At 32.7% G+C, this 19,209-nt stretch overlaps 1 protein-coding gene and 1 pseudogene across 1 annotated transcript; both read left to right on the top strand.

The window, feature by feature from the left end:
• Positions 1-368: 368 nt before the first annotated feature.
• LOC128174894 (uncharacterized) lies at positions 369-11,215 on the top strand (annotated as a pseudogene).
• A 2,909-nt stretch (positions 11,216-14,124) lies between these two features.
• Positions 14,125-16,611, top strand: LOC128171001 (uncharacterized). Its single transcript, XM_052836764.1, has 2 exons — positions 14,125-15,086; positions 15,809-16,611. The coding sequence occupies exons 1-2, from the start codon at positions 15,084-15,086 to the stop codon at positions 16,457-16,459; spliced, it is 654 nt and encodes a 217-aa protein (XP_052692724.1). The 5' UTR covers positions 14,125-15,083; the 3' UTR covers positions 16,460-16,611.
• Positions 16,612-19,209: the final 2,598 nt, after the last annotated feature.

Raw genomic sequence — 19,209 nt, 5'->3', positions numbered from 1 at the left:
TTGCTAAAAACGTCATTTTATTATCTAGGGATAACAATTTATTTTCTTAAACCTAATATTTCGCACCTACAACACACCCTCAATCATATTGCAGGAGATGATTCTTATACTGTGTAAATTGTAAAAACAGGTATTTGACAAACGGACATACATACGTACAGATAATCAGACTAACAAACAGACAGACTTATTAAATGACAATGATCACAAAAATGGAAACATTATATTTACCGCACATTAATAACACTGGAGACCTTTTATACTGATCTTCCTCCGGAAGCAAGTTCTTAGCGACACAAGTGTGAAAAATCAGTAAAGAAATAAACACATGCATTTATAAATATACCCTTTTATGGGAAGAAGGAAGATATTATTTTTCTTTACTTTGAAAGTCTCAGTATCAACCTACACTGTTATAGCAGTTTTGGAGGAAATAAAAGGATGGTCAAGTTGCCGCCTTTGAAAGTCTTGTTTATCATCAAATGTGGACTGCTTTCTTTTGTTCACAGTGAGTGTCATTTGCTCTTTTACAACTATACACAGGTTACTTTTGTTCACAGTGAGTGTCATTTGTTCCTTTACAACTATACACATGTTACTTTTGTTCACAGTGAGTGTCATTTGTTCCTTTACAACTATACACATGTTACTTTTGTTCACAGTGAGTGTCATTTGCTCTTTTACAACTATACACAGGTTACTTTTGTTCACAGTGAGTGTCATTTGTTCCTTTACAACTATACACATGTTACTTTTGTTCACAGTGAGTGTCATTTGTTCCTTTACAACTATACACATGTTACTTTTGTTCACAGTGAGTGTCATTTGCTCTTTTACAACTATACACAGGTTACTTTTGTTCACAGTGAGTGTCATTTGTTCCTTTACAACTATACACATGTTACTTTTGTTCACAGTGAGTGTCATTTGTTCCTTTACAACTATACACATGTTACTTTTGTTCACAGTGAGTGTCATTTGTTCCTTTACAACTATACACAGGTTACTTTTGTTCACAGTGAGTGTCATTTGTTCCTTTACAACTATACACATGTTTTTTTTGTTCACAGTGAGTGTCATTTGGTCCTTTACAACTATACACATGTTACTTTTGTTCACAGTGAGTGTCATTTGGTCCTTTACAACTATACACATGTTACTTTTGTTCACAGTGAGTGTCATTTGTTCCTTTTCAACTATACACATGTTACTTTTGTTCACAGTGAGTGTCATTTGGTCCTTTACAACTATACACATGTTACTTTCTGCAAATAGCTATGATACACGGCCGTTATTATATGGGTTCAATAAGTACGCACTAAATAGTATTGGTAAAACTGTGTAACAATTAACTACTTTAGAAACATTAGACAATTTTACATAGTTAAAGTAACTGCGATATGGTGAGCAGTTTTGTTTCACTTTTATGCTTACCTTTACATTAAAAAATAGATTTCTCTTTAATTTGTTTTTTCTGTTGCTTATGCCACTTACAATACGCATTTTAGGTCAAAATGTACAAATATCAACCAGGTTCATGTCGGGAAACGTGATATTTACATGGACGCCGTCAAACCATTCCTCCCATTTCATCCTCATTACTAGAGACACAACAAGGGATAAAATCTGGACCCGTGTGACTGATACACAGTACACTGTGAGGGATGTATTACTGTATGACAACATCACTATCAACGTAAGAACACCTGGATCAGCTACTGACAACAGCATGGCATACAATGGTATTTTTTAACTTTAATATTTTATGATTTCATGTATATTTCATGAAAATGGATCATTTTTTTACGAAGTATTTGAAAAAAAATATTAAACATATACAAGAAAAGTGTTTTTTGCTTTCAAATGCCATTGAAGAGGCTGTATTCATTTCAATTTTGATATTTTAACAGAATGTTGAGTACCAACTCATTAAACGTCATAATTATGAAAACCTATATTTTTTATGAACAACAAAATTGTTTCAAATATATTTATTAAAAAAAACCATTTGTTTGAATATATCTATTACACACGTTTTTCAAACTGAAAACCAATAATGCTATGCAATTTGTATTCTATTTATATTTAAACTATTTTGAATTTTCAGCTACTCTCAGCTATTAGTCTAAAATACATATCTATGAGCACTAATAATTAATCTCCATTTACTACAGAATTCATGACAGATACTTTGAAATCATTAGAATAAGGGGTATTCGTGGGTAGGCTTTACCCTAAGAACTAACTTCTTGACGAAACCTATAACACAAGATTTAGTATTTTCCTATTCCCACTGAAACTAAAAACCGACGCATTCACGAAATTACATATCTGCAAATTGGCAAAAAACCCACAATCCATGTAAACGGCCCCACCAACAAAAAAATAACTATTTTTTTTCAACGGAGTATTATACATTGATTGATTTAAAGACAAGGAAATTATTTCTGTAGAACCCAAACCCTAGCCATTAGGAAAAAAAGCTTTAAATGATTGTAAAGTGCACTTCAAGAAAGTGTTCAATGCAGAGGAAATAATTTCATACGTTGAACCGTATATAGTAAACCTCACACCATTAAAACCAACAACGTGATACAACACGTGAACAATCAAACACGATTAAAAGAAAAATAAATCACAGAATACACTTGCCTAATCCCTAAGTATAATTCATTTGAATATCAAGATTATCAAATTATTATATTGAATATCAAATATCCCTATTTTTATTGAATAATTAAAAAAAAAATGTGTATTTCTTTCCTTTAAAAATTGTTACAGTTAAATATAAATGATTGGCTGCTGTTGTAATAAAATAATATGTTTTACGGTGCGACCGTTTGGGCGAGCGCAGCATGTGATCAAATAATGAATTATGATAAATCAATAAAAAAAAAAAGTAACGTAAATGAATTTGAATGCAAAAAAAATATAAACATGCCTATTTTTTCTAGTAAATTGTCATTATTCATAATTTATAAGATTGTTTATTTATCTAAATAGAATTTATCTCAGATACAATATTGTTGAATAAAAAAAGATTTTAACATAATGTTTATTGCAGTTTATTCCCTCTTTTCTTGCAGCAGACATTTTTCTTAAACTTACATATAAAAATTGACTTATCCTAGAGCCCCCCCCCCCCCCCGTTTAAAAAAAATATAATTTACGTATAAAGACAAATTTCCTGATCATATAAGAAAAACGGTTTTGAACCCCCCCCCCCCCCCCGGGAGGATGCAATAAATGTGATAATAAAGATACCATTGAGCAGTTAAAGAGCTAAATGCATACTACGCACTCACCATTCCACACCCGGATTAGAATTTCCCTGATTTTGAGAATTTCTTCTTCATTTTACTTGTAAATATTTTTTGAATGATGTTGCCGCGCCCCCTTTTAAAAAAACGTTCCTGCAAATTAATTACTGTAAATATATAGTGAATAAAAAAAAATATGAGCATTCATCCAAATGAGAGCAAGTAACAACTGTTTCCTATTTAAAAAAAAAGGATGTCCCCATTCGTTAGCTTTGCAAGATTTTGAGAAGATTTTGGTATTTATATTTCAGCAGATTTACAATAACTACTTAGAGTAATTTCCCCTTATTGTGACGTCATAGTTCACGTCGGTCAAGTGTCGTCTGTCTCTTTGAAAAAACCCTGAAAAAAAACTAAGTGAAATACTTAAAAAGCATGATATTCTTGAAATTACACAATTTATCTGTTTCTCAAAAGTTTTACTTTGATTCTCGCGAGAAGGAATCAAGTCTAGTGAGATCGTCCGACATTGATAAATTGCATTGTGGGTCGAAATTTACTGACGCCGAAAAATTATGTGGGATCAATGTGCAAGAAATCCATTGTGACGTCACTGGAAGGAACGACAACTCTGTTAGTCTTATGTAATGGAATTATTTTATTTACAATGCATGATGTACATAGTCTTTTATCTTGTTCTCGTGAGAGTGTGAAATGGGAAACCATATTTACAGGGAATTACTGGGACGATTAAAACAAGGCATTACTGGTCCGCTTTACTGACGCCAAAAAATCCGTTGAATAAATGTGCAACTAGTCCGAATTTTCTATTCACACACGCCTTGCCGATAGAGCTCGCCTTGCGCCGGCGTTGCGCGCCGGCGAGCTGCGCTCGCTATACACATAGGGCAAAGATTTTGTATGAAAATGATCATATTTAAAATCGTTAACATGCGTTGTTGTAAAAAGGTCTAACCTTCGCACGCATAAAATGTAGGTAATACAATCCTTCCTGTTTAAAAACGTTCCTTTACATCAAAAATGTTATGCACATGACTACTATTAAAGTCATACTAAACATTCATCCCTCTCTAACTTCTTATCTCTTGACAATATATGTATCTAGGCTGTTTTTAAATTTTTGGTAGTAATATGTTTTGTAAACGCATGGAAATCTCTAATGAATAAAAATGAATAATACCCCCCCCCCAAAAAAAAAGAACAACAACAATAAAAAATAAAAAAAAAAACCAAAAAAAAAAACCAAAAAACAAAAAAAAACAAAAACAAAAACAACAACCCCCCCCCCCCTAAAAAAAAACAAACACAGAAATTTCATTTTAAAAAAATCTTCTACGAAAAACAAAACTGTTTAGGGTTTAAATTCTTATCGTGATATTTAACATTCATTAAACTAAGAGATGATTCAAATAGTACTTCTGAATATTACCTGTTCTCCTGTCTTAATATGTAAACGGTGTGACCGTTGGACCGAGCGCAGATTTAACACAGTGCAGTTTGAATTTTGTAGAGCAAAATTCATTTGAAACGCACACAGTAGGATCCGCCCGGTTGCCTTCTCAAATCATTAGCTAAAGTTTAAGTAAACGTCGCGTGCTCAGTCTACATTATGACGTCATGTTTCAGACGTAAAACGTACACGTTTTGTCTTCGGCAATAGCCGAGAGAGGTACGTTATTCCGAACTTTTTTTATTTCTTCTTTCATTATTTATCAATTTATTTCATGTAAATGTCCCGATAATAAAATTAAATACTCTATTCAGTATCTAAAAGATCAGTTCCTTAATGTTAGTGTTTTTATTTTCCATCTGAAAATTTGATAAGACAAACATAGAACTAGTCGTGTTTCTTAGTTGAAGCACTATTGAAACTTATCTTGTGTCCTGTTTTATTTCCTTTCATTCAAATTGCCTTCTTTTGAAACACTTGAACATTTTAATCGAGTTTAGGGGCAATAAACATCGATAAGTTCAAGTCAATCAATGTTCGAACTAACTTTTTGAAAACAAAATGGCTGCCAATATGGCGGCGCCCAGGGCTGGAAGAAATTTTTTTTGGCCTTAGTACCCATGATTGAACTTTCCTTTTTCACTGATTTTCTTATATATACGTGTTACCATTAATCCTCGCTTCGCGAGGCGGGCTTCGCCCACCTCTCGCTGCGTTCGGTAATATTTATTTAATGCATGGAAGAAGTTTGTTGTGTAATGTTTCCCAAAGTTATCTCTCTCGAAGTTGAATAAAGTATTCATACACTCATAACATTTGTTTGCCTTTTTTTAGTCTTCAAAATTAAAATCAAGGTAGGAGACACAGTGAATCTATCATGGACAGCGCCGTTCTTTCCTGTCGCTGGACTATATATTGTTTACCACACATATAGAGAAAACAGAACTGTATTCAGGATCGAAAGTAGTGGAGTAAGTTATGGAGGATATAATCAGTCGACAAAGTACACATACCTTACCAGACCGTACAATTCCACTAACATCATGTTTGAGATAAGGGACATAACTCTGGATGATGCTGGATATTACAACGGTGGAAGTAATGATGAAGCTGCATGGTCAGGAGGAGGTGTTGTACTAATTGTACACAGTGAGTTGTCTGTTTGTTATGCATTAATGCAACTGTTAGAAAAAATAGCTTTGGCGTTCATAGGTAATGTTAGCGATTTGGTAAAAAATCTGGTGTGTATACAACATTTAACAGCCAGTCATTACAATAATGCGCAAAAATAAATGTACAAATGTCATAATTCCCAGCCTTGTTTTAAGGAGAAAGATTTGCGAGGTAGAAGAGTTAGTGGTCAAAATCAAGTCAAATATAATATAATAAATATAATTATTCCATTCATTACAACGTATCTTAAAAATATACTGTGAGTCCAGTGTGACAAAGAAAAGGATAATGGACGTGCTTTTGAGCCCGGCGTGTATGCGTTATGTGACATCAAGCATTATTAATTTGAAAGAATAAAAACTAGTAAAATTAGATCACATTAAGTTAAAAAAAAAATCTATTCATAATAACTGAATAGAACAAAATTATTTTTTTTTAAAATAACACAATACTATTAATGTTATAATTAGATGTATAAACTTCTGTTCTTATAAAAACGACTATTATTTGAGTATATTACCTGAAACAAGTCTATATCTCTTGATATGGATGTCTATTTTTTCATCCTTTTTACTACGCTAAACAATTGAAATTAAACAAGAAAAAATGGATGAAAATAGATGAGAACAAAGTCATATAAACAATGATATTGTAATTCGGTACAGTTTTTCCAAAAACATGTGTATTCTTTTAAATACTGTATTAAACGAGGCCGAGTACAGATCGAGTACGCACACTTTCGCGTAGGGTTTCATCTGTATTGTGACGACATCTTTTTTGGTCGACGCCGTGGCGTGATAGTTTCAACCGCAGATATTCAGCGAAATTTGTTGAAAAAGTTCGTTTGATGCATACACTTTATATTATATTGTGGAATAAACATAAAAACTATAATTGGACTTTGGTCGAAAACAAGAGGAGTGTTCAGCAAGCCTAGCCCTCTGTCACGTTTTCTAAAACTGCTTAAATAAAGCCTGATTCATGTATTTCAAGACAATCATCATGCATTTTAAATTAAAGACCCTTAATATGTGATGTTGTATATTTATTAAATATTTGAATATTTCTGAATGTTTTAATAATACTATAAAGATAAGCAATTCCGCCTTTGTCAAATACAAACTAGCCATTACCTGACAAATTTAGGAAATCGGGCATACAAAAACAACTTTGATAAGACCTCTTAAAAAACCAGGAGGTAAAAGTCTTTTTTTTTATTAATCCATTTGATGCCTTTTAGCAATAACTTTAATATGTAGAACAGGAAAGGAAATCCCTAGTGCAGTGTTCTGTCGCGTAAGGACGCCCTAGTCCGGTCTTGCACAGAATGTTTAACCTCTTACAAGTACATTAACAACAACACCCAGGAAGATTGTCAATGTGTATGTGTATTTGGATTTCGTAAAAGACTGAAATATAAACAAAGGATACAATAAAACACTTTGAATTTCATACACAATGAATTAACACACCGTTATTAAGTGATGCTAATATATAGTTATCGATAATAACACTATACATAAAGCTTATGACACTTATGGGCTTCCATAGAAATAAAATGTTGCAGCATAACACTTGGAAATATAGTTAACCACACATATAAGCTCAAATCTTTCATAAAACGTTCAAGATAACTTGTCAAATTATCAATATAAAGTTAAGCAAATAATTTGCAGAAAGTTGTTCAAATCAAAACATGCCTATGTTTACATTTGTTGCAGACGACAACACTCCAATAAGAAAGCTTCAATAATTACACACAAAACTGATTATGGCTACTGTAAAGGCTATAAACATGTTGAAATCATCTTTTTACATAATAATAAACAAGTTTTAAATCATTACTTACTCTGTGGTAGGCTAAACTTAGCAAAAAATACAGAGCGCGGTGTTCAACCGCATAAACAAATGGCGGGCTTCGTATGACAATTTTACCGAAAAACACAAGAAAGTTCTAAAATGAAAAATCAATAATTAAAGAAAGATAACTCTAACAGGCAGACTTTTTAAAAAATGTAAAAAAAAATGTGCAAAATTGATACATTTCAAGCAAAATCCCATAGGCTCCTATGTTAAAAATAAACAAACTTTGAGATGACCCCTTAACCAAACGGTCTGGTAAATGTCTTCTTTTTTATCTTAGAATAATAGTTATATGAGTGAAAATTCAAGTAAAAAAATTAATTCAAAAATCTAGGGCAGAACAAAATAGACCCGACCTCGTTAAGATAAAGAAAATCATTCTGTAATTCTTATTCTAAGATCTCTATTTCCTCATTTTAAAAATCGCAAATTTTGTAGAAAAATAATTATATTCTGCAATTCTTTTCTGTAACGGCGCATAATAGTGGCGTGTAGATATGTCTTATTATAAGTTTTACTTTCTACTTAAAAATTCTGTTTCTTAAGAAATAAATATGACAAGGTATTTTAGATTTTTTTCACTCCTTTGTATGCATGCAAAATTTCTAAAGTCAAACTCAGCATCCAATTTTTCTCATATTTTGTGTCCCTTTTTCAGACAAGCCTTTCAATCCGATGATAAAAGAAAATCTTCTACATTGAGTTCGATATTATAAAACTGATATATTACACGTATTGTTTCTAAAGGTTCTTATCAATTTTAGACAAACCCTCGAAGCCGAAGATAACAGGAGACCTTAACGTTGAGGTCAATAGATACATAGCACTGACGTGTTCCAGTCAATCCTCCTCAGCCCCTGACTACTACACCAAGCTCGTCACCTTGTCTCACACCTGGTTGGTCAACGAAACAAAGATGGGTAGAGAAATCAGAGATACTCTAAGATTAACAGTAACTAAAGATTTCAAGTACAACAAGTACTCGTGTACAGCTACAGAACACGACATGGAGTCTGACAGGAGTGACCCAGTACAGATAAACCCTCTGTGTATGTATGATTGGTGTAACTAAAACTCTTTGTAAGATATTAAAATAGGCATAGTTCTTTTTTTGTTACTTAGCAGTTTTAACAGTAAGGAGGTAAAACAGAAACATTAAATCATCTATTGTCGGTGGTTGACCAAGTAACACAATTTCTTAAACTGTAAGATTGAATCTGAACTATGTGTTCAACATCCCTCAACACTGTTTTTCATTATATGACGACCGATGTTGTACTACATACAACCAACTGCATTGGCCTTTTAAACGTTGGTACTTCAAATTAAGTAAAATACAAAGAAATCGTTAAATTAAATATTCAAAAACATGCTTGTTTACCTGTTCAAATGTGCATGATTATAATTTAAGGCATATCATAGTTTGAGTAAAGTCGCTAAATAACTCAATTTTGTGAAAAATAAATATATCATACCTTACGAACTTCGAAAACGGAATAATTTAAAATAAGCATTGAAAAAAAACGAAGACATCTTGATTGATGAAAAATATAATAATAGACATCTTGTTTGAAGCATTTTATTGATAAGAAATAAATAAATTTCAAAGAATCCTGCTTCACTTAATCCTCATCAATTTTCTTATAGTAAGAAAAATCAACATGAAACTGTAGGTAACAAAAATACGAGTGATCCCATTTAGAGGGCTCATAGCGTACTGTAAACGTATTACATTTGGCTGTGTATTATATTTAGTGTCTTTTGCGGAAAACGGCGTCCGCTAAATTAAGAACATCGGCAAATGTAAAATATATAAATAGTTAAATAAGTACATTTGGACATGCGCTAAATCAAATCCACGCTAACTTGTTGAAAAATCGTATTCCGCCAAATATCGTACCAGCTAAATATAATACATTTACAGTATTTTATGATCGTGTTAATAGGGCTAACATAAGTGTACATAAGGGAACACACTTTAGCTTTGGAGAACAGAATGCTCTCTATTTTATTTCGAAAAAGGAAGATTTCGACAAACGTATGATCAAACATTATACAAACAACTTGGTTGAAATAATGTATTTCATCATCTTCTTTTCAGATTTAGATGATATTCTCTTGTATATGAATGGCGAAATAAAAAGTAATATCGAGTTGAATGAAAACGCACCATTGAGAATATCGTGTCGGGTGGATGGAAACCCCGCCCCAACAATACGCCTAAGTAGGAGCCTTTCAGACACTCAACTCCGTAAGATACAGGGAACATGGCTGAACTACACCAGAAATACGGCTCAATGTACCGACACAGACACGTATACATGTAGCGGGAGTTCTACAGGATCCAACATCACAGATAAAGTGATAAACATCAACGTTCTTTGTAAGAATCATGTCCATGTATTATCAACGTCTTAACTGGCTAGTGTACAATTAAAAAGAATGTTGGTTGAGAAAAGGAATAGTTTGACATTCAAAACTGTCTAGAATTCTATTTTCTTTAAGATCGGGCTAGTCATGTTCGGTTATTTGCAATTGGAAAAAAAGTCATTTAAGAGAATGAGTCAAAATATAGTACTTTACAGAAAAAACATTTTAAATGCATGCCAATTAAATTCATGTTCGTATAAAAATCAATAAAAACTAAAAATGCTCGCAACAAAATTTATTATATTTTACAGGTATCACAAGGTTTGATAAAGCCGGTAGATTCGAATCATCATATGGGTCAAAAAGTGGAATGGATACCACAATAAATGTTGCTGTTCCAATCATTGCTAACCCTCCTCCACAATCATCTGACTTCAAGTGGGACGGTCCTGTGTCAGTGTCTGCGAGGACAACACTTTCTACAGGAGATGTGTCATACAAACATGTGATCGAAAGCGTCATCCCCGTGAAGGATCATACTTATTTTGGAAACTACACACTATCATACAAAGGACAACCAGTCACTATAATCACAATCAACGCTGAAGGTTACTTTGAATTAATCAGCATGTTTTGAACTAACAAGAAACCCTTAAAATAAAAAAAATGATTAAGTTGAACGGAGTAAATTTTTTTAAAGCTTAATCAAAACAAAGTGGAACAATTAATCAGTATTGCTTATTAATTTTCCAGTCTCAAACAATTGATTATAGACCAATAGCATGCTGATCTTGCCAAGAGAATGTTATTTAAACTAATTATTTTCCTTCTAGTTTATTATATGCGAAAATCAAAATTTTGGTTTCTTTTGTCAGATAACCTTTTGGAAAACCCAAGCATGGAAACATCAGGTGCGTTTAAGTATAGCATAAAACAAACAAAACAAAAACACGAAAAAAAATAATTTCTTAAAACTTTATATTTACAATCTAGTCGCTGTATTTTGTATTTTCAGGAGAAGTGGCATCAAGATCAATTATTATTGCAATCTCCCTTCTTTCTATTCTCCTGGGCTTGACATGGTTTATGGTGGCAATGTTTGTTGTATATGACAGACGATATCGAAATATTCATCAGAAAAGTAAACATGGCGAAGAAAGCACCCAACTTCAAACTCAAAACATGACACACCATTACGATGACTTACAGGGTACAGATGTTGACCAACTCGAAGCGCAAAATATGACACAACATTACGATGATGTACAGGGTAGGGTTGAAGAAGGAAACTACACAGACCTTAAGGGAGACAACACAGCTGCAGAGGGAGATTACACCGAACTAGGTCAACGTGACCCAGAAACTCCTTACGAGGAGTTATAGGAATGAATAGCGACAATCCTATAAAAATGAGGGCAATTTAGAGAAAGTTTAATACGTAACATACTTTATGGCATAATATACACAATGTATTGGTTATGTAGCTGAAGCAATCCTGTTTAAAATGATCTTTTTTTATCCAAAAATTATAACGTTTAATTTTAGGTCCGCTATTAGACAGGGTTATGTCCTAGTCCTAGCTGATATTGAATATTACTGTTTTTAAGATGGTAGACAATTGGTAATATATATAAAAATTGTTCATCAAACTATTATCCCCTTTGTGGGGTCCAAAAATTGTTTCCGATATAGCCCTAGCCTGCCCCCATAGAGCATGATTTGAAAGAAAGTGAAATATACCGAATAAGACCATTAAACAAATTAATCCACTGCATTTCCTGGTTTAGAAATTTGACACCTGTTGTGAACTCAACCCTATCACCGGGGTTCATGATCAAAAAAATATAATTTTAATAACAGCTTTTCTATGATTTTTTTAAAACGAATTTTCAAGATTTTTCTAATTATTGTACCATACAAAACTGTCTAAGCATGCTTTCACTCGAGTTACAGCTTTCTGGTCAATTGTGCTTTGAAAAAAGATAATAATTTTTTTCCCATAAATCCCTGTTTTTAATATTTGACCCCCTCTCCAAATGTGCCCAAAAGTGGTTGGCTGACATTACTTTACATGAAGATGCCTGCACAGACGTTTCAGCCTTTTTAGCAAAGTATTTTTTTTTTGGAATTAAAAAAAAAAAAACAACAATACATTTTCAAAACTTCTTAATTATCTTACCTTAGAGAAAAATAAACATAGCTCTTTATTTCCAAGAAATTTAAACTTTCTCTACGCAACAATGCATTGTGCCAATTTTGGCTGAAATAAGCCCTAAGGTTCTGAAGAAGAAAAAAAACCCCAGTACATACGGATGTGGGGGGAAAAATGACATGCAGACAAACGGACACGGGACAACAAGTGATAAAAAAGCATAAGCTTTCATTTTTTGTGAGCTAAACATGGCGTAAAATACAAACATACTATGGCTAAATTTACCAACGAATGCACAATATAATGTTTTAGTGTGAGCCAGCGCTTTTTATAGATTAATCAATCATTATATATGTGTTCATTTTTGATTTTGCTTTTATGACTTCTAATTCATTTATTTATTTTTTTTATAATATTTTCTTTAATATTTAATTGCATGCCATATTTCTCATTTTTTTTTTACAACTAATAGCTTTTATCATTTTTTGTAGTTCAAAACCTTGTCTTGAAAAAGCGTTGAAGACAATACATACAATCGTGTAATATACCTAATTTTTAAGATAAAAAAATGAAAATGTTTTTAATGCAAACTAAAGCCCAACCTATGTAATCCTTATGTAATTTAATTCAAAAAAGAGATGTTTCTCTTAGTTACTCGAAAAAATGATGAGCCAACTGCTTGTTAGTTTTAACAACTTTGTACAACTATATTTAATGACTCCGTGAATAATGATTTTCTCGTCGAGAAACTTTCAAGCTTGACCAGTAACAATTAAAACTTATACATGATGTTATAAAAGTTATAGATAATGATTAGACTCATTGGTATGTGTATACATCATTGCATATGACATATATCCATATTGTTTTAAATGATCATTGTTTTAAATGTTCATTGTTTTGTTTTACAATCATGTTGGTTTACAGATTTGAGCTCTTTGCCTAGTCAGTAAATGAAAATGTAGTCATTCATATCTTAATTTTTATTTTCTTTACAATGACTTTTATCATTGCATGTTTAAATGTTTTAAAAAGACATTGTAAAATTACACGCAAATGTACCAATAAACAAATATGGCAATACAAAAATAAACACCATAGAACTATCAAAACGTATTGTTTTGTTTTTGTTATTATCAAGATTCAAACCAATTTAGATTCATGTAGTTGGTTACGATAACCAATTTATACATTACGCGTGTATTTGAATACAAACACGTGAATTGTTGTTTAAGAAAGTGAGAATTTATACCACTATTTGCAAATGGTTGGAACAAAACAATTGACGAATAATCACATGTTTAGTTAGTTTGTCGCTTCCGGTCTTTATGCCAGGAATCACTATTATAACAATATTAACGTCGTTACAAAGTTATCATAACAAACAAGCTAAACAAGTGTATAGATGGATTATTGCAAAGTTAAATGAGCAACTTATCAAGTCGAAAAGACTAATAAGTAAAAACAAAAAAACATATAACGAGGGTTCATACAAATCACACATACATTAAGTAGCACTTGTTAGTGTGTATTGTTCGTTACCTAAAACTTCGGATGGAATAGGTGTATTAGAAGGGAAAATATCTCCGAACATGCACAGTGATATAATTTAGAAATGGATGTTCTTGATATATTTTTTTCATATTTCTTAAACAAACAAAACGTATGTGATATAAATATTTTATGAAGTCTGAAAATTATACTTATTTATGAGGAAGAGAATGCTTTTTACTTGATTTATTTAACAAAAATTCATTTTTTGCATTGCTTGAATATGAATTTATTTAATTACTGTATCTCTTTAAATACGTTTCATTAAAATTGTCATAATTGTATTTATGTGAAGCATAAAGTAATTTATACCATCTCCATAATAAATTGTTATTTTTGTCAATTTTCCGGATTAGGCTTGTGTACCGTTTTGGATTCTAATATTACAGACTCCATTATTTTGATCACGTGATCTTTGTTTACCACAATTTTAGAAGGGAGAAGATTTTGATAAGTTTTTTTTTGGATTTTTGGTGGATTGTCGTCGTTTTATATGGAGCATTTCGATTGACATGACATTCCTTTCCCTGTGAGACTTTAGCAGCTCAAACAATGTAAGTACGGAGTGAATTTCGTCAACTATAGTGAAATTGTACTGGCCTATGCTATGTCTACTCTCTTCCCTTCCATGCAATGACTAAAACAGTTCTTATCCTGGGTCATTCCTTTATGCGGAGATTCGAACAATTTGTTTTACACAGTTTAGACGCACGTGTGAATGAAAACCTAAATTTGAACTATGACAAAGTACAGATTAATTATAGCGGACACGGTGGGGCTTCTCTGGAGAGGATTCGCGCGCTTGGCACGTCTTACGTAAGAGAACAGCGCCCGGATGTTGTTATTATTCAAGCTGTGTTAAACGATTTGTGCAAACCAGAAAAGACTGTGGACTTGATTTTTAGACGTTTAATTGAATTTGTGGTCGATTTACGCTATGGAGAATCTGTAAAATCAGTGGTCATTTTACAAACTTTGCATAGAATTGCTCCGTTAAAGCCCACACGATACCAAGTTGATCTACCATGGTTCAACAGCAGGGTTGATGAACTTAACAGAAGAATATCAGAATACATTAAAGAAGTGGAGGCTGTAAATTTCTTTCGCCTGTCAGGATTCTGGAATCCCTCAACTCGATCTACTGTCTACCTTGATGATGGAGTTCATCTAAACAAACAAGGGCACATCAAATATTATAATAACATCAGAGCTGTGGTTGTTTCAACCCTCAAATATCTGCACAATGGTGGGTTAAGTTAATTACTATGATTAGATGTTTAACCTCATAAAGCAGGGGCTACTTATCAATACATATGATAGTGCAGACTATTTACTTGGTTTATAAACTTTATCAATGGTTTCATGTATTATAGATACTTGTTAGTGTATCACCTCTATATGGTTGAGGTTAGCACTGAAGGTGTTTTACTTGCATTGATATTCCATGTTGAATGTAAAATTCCATTTTACATACCCCTATATGGTCGGGGTTTTTTGAATTAAATTGCGTATTCCTATTCGCTTATTTTTTCAATGGGTTTTTTCCATCCATACCCCTATATGGTCGGGGTTAATTGCATCATATGTGTATGTGCATGCTGACGGAACAACCCATTATATGCATATTTTTTAAACCCCTATATGTTCGGGGTTATTGTTCTATTAATACACACATACGCAGTTGATTAATGTCCCATTGGGCTTTTAATATATACCCCTATATGGTCGGGGTTAATTAATACATTTTTGCTATATATGTGCAAATATTTCTTGATTGACCCATTGGGTTAAGGTGTTTGATTTCATGTATACTATACCCCTTAGTTGGCCTATATGGTTGGGGTTATATTATATGCAAATTCCAGCTTTTTCACATGCTTCTTCATGGCGTGGGTTTATGTTGAACGATATCCCACTTTTTAAGCAAAATTTAAGTTTTTTGAAAAAGCATTTATGAAATATTTCCAGATGAATTCCAGTGGGAGAGGTAGAAGAAAAACAAGACCTAGACTTCCCGCAGCAGCTGGATCAGCCACACAGATGGAGGCAATGATGGATGAGGAGGCAGGTGGTAGCTCCCAAAATGCTGGTCAGCCTGGTGATGTTCTACCAATACAGCCGCAGTTGGTGGCAGCGGTGACCGAACAAGTGCTGCAAGCCCTGTCCAATGAGAACAAAAGAGGCGAGAAGAGGAGGAAGAGACAACAGAAAGGATCTGACTCTAAGAGACAGAGAGCACCAAGTTCATCAGGTACAGATTCTGACAGTAATGAGGAATCATCAAGTGATTCTGACAGTTCATCATCATCTGAAAGTGATTCTGATGATTATGATTTATTATCAGATCCTACAACATCTCAGATAAATGCAAAATTGAAAAACAAAATATGGCAGAATAAATATGTTGATTTTATCAAGCTGCTCCCCAAGGATGATCTAGCGTTAGACAAATCGTTGCGATTACAAAGTGCTGGCAATTCTGAGTTTAAATTTGTAGCATCAAAACCAAAAAAGTCTATTAAATCTATTGAACAGTGGACAAGTGCGGTTTTGAAATTTTTGGCTGTTTATTCTGCAAAAATATCCGTAAACAATTCCAGCAGTAATCAAACATGGTGAGATTGTTAGAGAATTAGCAAGTAGGAGTTTTGGTTTGGCATGGCTAACATACGATAAGCAAGTGAGAAAAGATATAGAAGTTAGGTCGATTCCTTGGGGACAGCTTCATTATGAGTATTGGGTAATGGCCACCACTTTTCTATATCTGCATACTCATGTTGATTTTGCTAAATCAAGTTATGCAGTTTTGTTAATTATGTAAATAACTTTGTTTTGCTATTTCCCTGTAGTATGACATAATCTTTATCATGCTGCTGTTCAACTTACTGTGCTCAATAATTAACAATCAACATGTATATGTATATGTTATCCTGTTAAGGTTGTAAACAATTTTTTTTTCTCCCATTCGTCTCCACTGGATGGGGCACTTGTCTATAACCTGCTGGTTCTCGTCAAGTTTGTGGCATGTTTTTCATATAGATATAGTAGTCCCATCTTTTATTGCCATTCCTTAGTCATGTGTTTTTTATTGTGTATGTACAATTTTTATATTCATGATACTGTCTCTTTTTGGTTGTTTTATTTTTCATTGTGACAGGTATAACGTACAATTTGATAGCGGACAATACCGCTACATTTACATTGGCATTTGTAATAAAATGCTCTTTTCAATTCAACATGTCGTTTATATTGTTTTTCAAATTGGCAAAAACAGAGCAGTGTAGACTCTGGTTGAAAAAATTAATATAGGTTATAGGATAGAAACATGGACGATGGTATAAAGACAATTTTATCTAATATTATTATACGTATACTGCTCAAATTAATGATTTCTTTCTGAACAAATAAACTACACTTGTTAATTTGTGTACATGCATGTCCCTTATCCATTTCTTGTCAAGAGGGACCACGATGAATTGTATCAAAATTAAAACCCTCGTGTCAATGGAATTATTAGGAATGTCACCTACCTTTTCCTTGTTGTATTGTAATTCATCATCCGGTAATAGAGAAATAGTCTTATATTCATGCTTTGATATTGATTAGTCTCCTTCAATGATTAATCAGATTTTTTTTGTTAAACAGTTCAACAAACAATAACGTATATGTCATGCTTTACAAGTGGCTATACGCTGGAAATTCATCCGCTTATTTGTAAAAAAAAAGATTAGGAAAGCTAATCCTATGTTATGTACCATAATAAAAGATACATATACAAATAATGATGTAGTACAGTGTCCATGTGTATTTTTCCAGTATTGATTGCATTGCACAAGAGAGCTTATTCGTAAACGGCATGTGGTAGACGAGCAAATAAATGGCATGTTGTAACACGTTGTTTCTTTCTAATTTTTATAGAATATCGTAAATGAAATAAAATAATATGTAATGGTAAACTGTTATACTTTTCTAAATTATAAGAATGAAACACAAAAAATAATGTGAAGTATTTGTTTGCATGTTAACATATGGAACATTTTATTGACAGCATATAGTTAACAACATCGCACACGTGACATAAAAACAAATCGATAATGCAGGGGACATTGCTAGTTTAAGAATTCTACCTGACAATTGTATTATACGTAAGGAAAAATACGTTACCCTATTATTTATATCGAATAAAAAATGTATTTGGTAAATATGGAAACGTGTTTTTAAGCAGTTAATTTTATGATTACACGATTGATAAATTAAAACCGAGTAGTTCAGCACCGTTATTAACATGTACTTACATTCGATTTAAAAGCCCACTTGCATGGTTTAAAACGTGTTTAAAGCTATGGTTTTAAAAAGTTCACTTGCACTGTTTATGAATTTTATATCACTGACATGTTCAAAACCAACGTCGTTTTCCGTTTAATAAACGTGTTGGTAAGTGAAAGAGACGATCTCCATTAAGTTTGCATTTCCAAACACTCACTTCCAAAAAGAAATTTTTAAATTGAATGATTTCATAAAAAACAAAATGAATGTATATTCTAAAACAATTCACATATGTTATATCTGTATATACATGCATTGCTATATAAATGTTTATATGTTGAAATATACACTGGACTACATGTATATACGAGGGCTGTCCAAAAAGTTTGTGGACAATCCCGTTTTTTGTCATTTTAAACGGGTTTATATATGCATTTTGTATACCAACATATTTGTCAAAAAATCAGATTAAAGTAGTTTTGAATGTTTTCATTAAAATTAAACTTAAATTTAACTGTATTAAAGTGTCGCGAAAAGCACGAACGGCCCATAGTCAAAATTGTCCAAACTTCGAGATTGAGTTTTCAGATAAGAATATTAACAGTATTTTTAATACGGGTAAAAACGTCAAAATATTCAAGTGTGACGTAGTCAGAATTGTGAACGTCATTTTCATACGTCATTCAAACCCGTTTTTAATTGAGCAGAGGATATTTCAAGGAGTTTACGGCAAGAACATGTCTTTGAAAGCGCCAGAAAAAGCGACGTCGGCGGATCGCATGGAACAGCGCGCCATCATTAAATTCTGCGTAGACTCGGGGAAAACACCGATCGAAACAAAACAAATGATGGAGAACACAAGAAGGCAGAAGAGTTTGTGATTTAAAAGACGCTGAAAGAAGTGGAAGGCCTTTGCTTTGTGTCGATAAAACGAAATCCCGCATTCATGACATTGTCATGAAGGACAGACGTCTGACGTTAAGAGAAGTCGCGTCAATAAGTGATGTTAGCAAATCTTCGGTTTTTAATATCCTCACTGAAGACTTCTGTGTTTGCGCAAGATGGGTGCCCAGACTTTTATCCGATGAGCACAAAAAAGACGA

The sequence above is a fragment of the Crassostrea angulata genome, chromosome 2 (assembly GCF_025612915.1).
Source record: "Crassostrea angulata isolate pt1a10 chromosome 2, ASM2561291v2, whole genome shotgun sequence".
Taxonomy (NCBI): Eukaryota; Metazoa; Mollusca; class Bivalvia; order Ostreida; family Ostreidae; genus Magallana; species Magallana angulata.
Note: the sequence above shows the minus strand (reverse complement) of the source record. Positions and strands in the feature narration are given on the sequence as shown.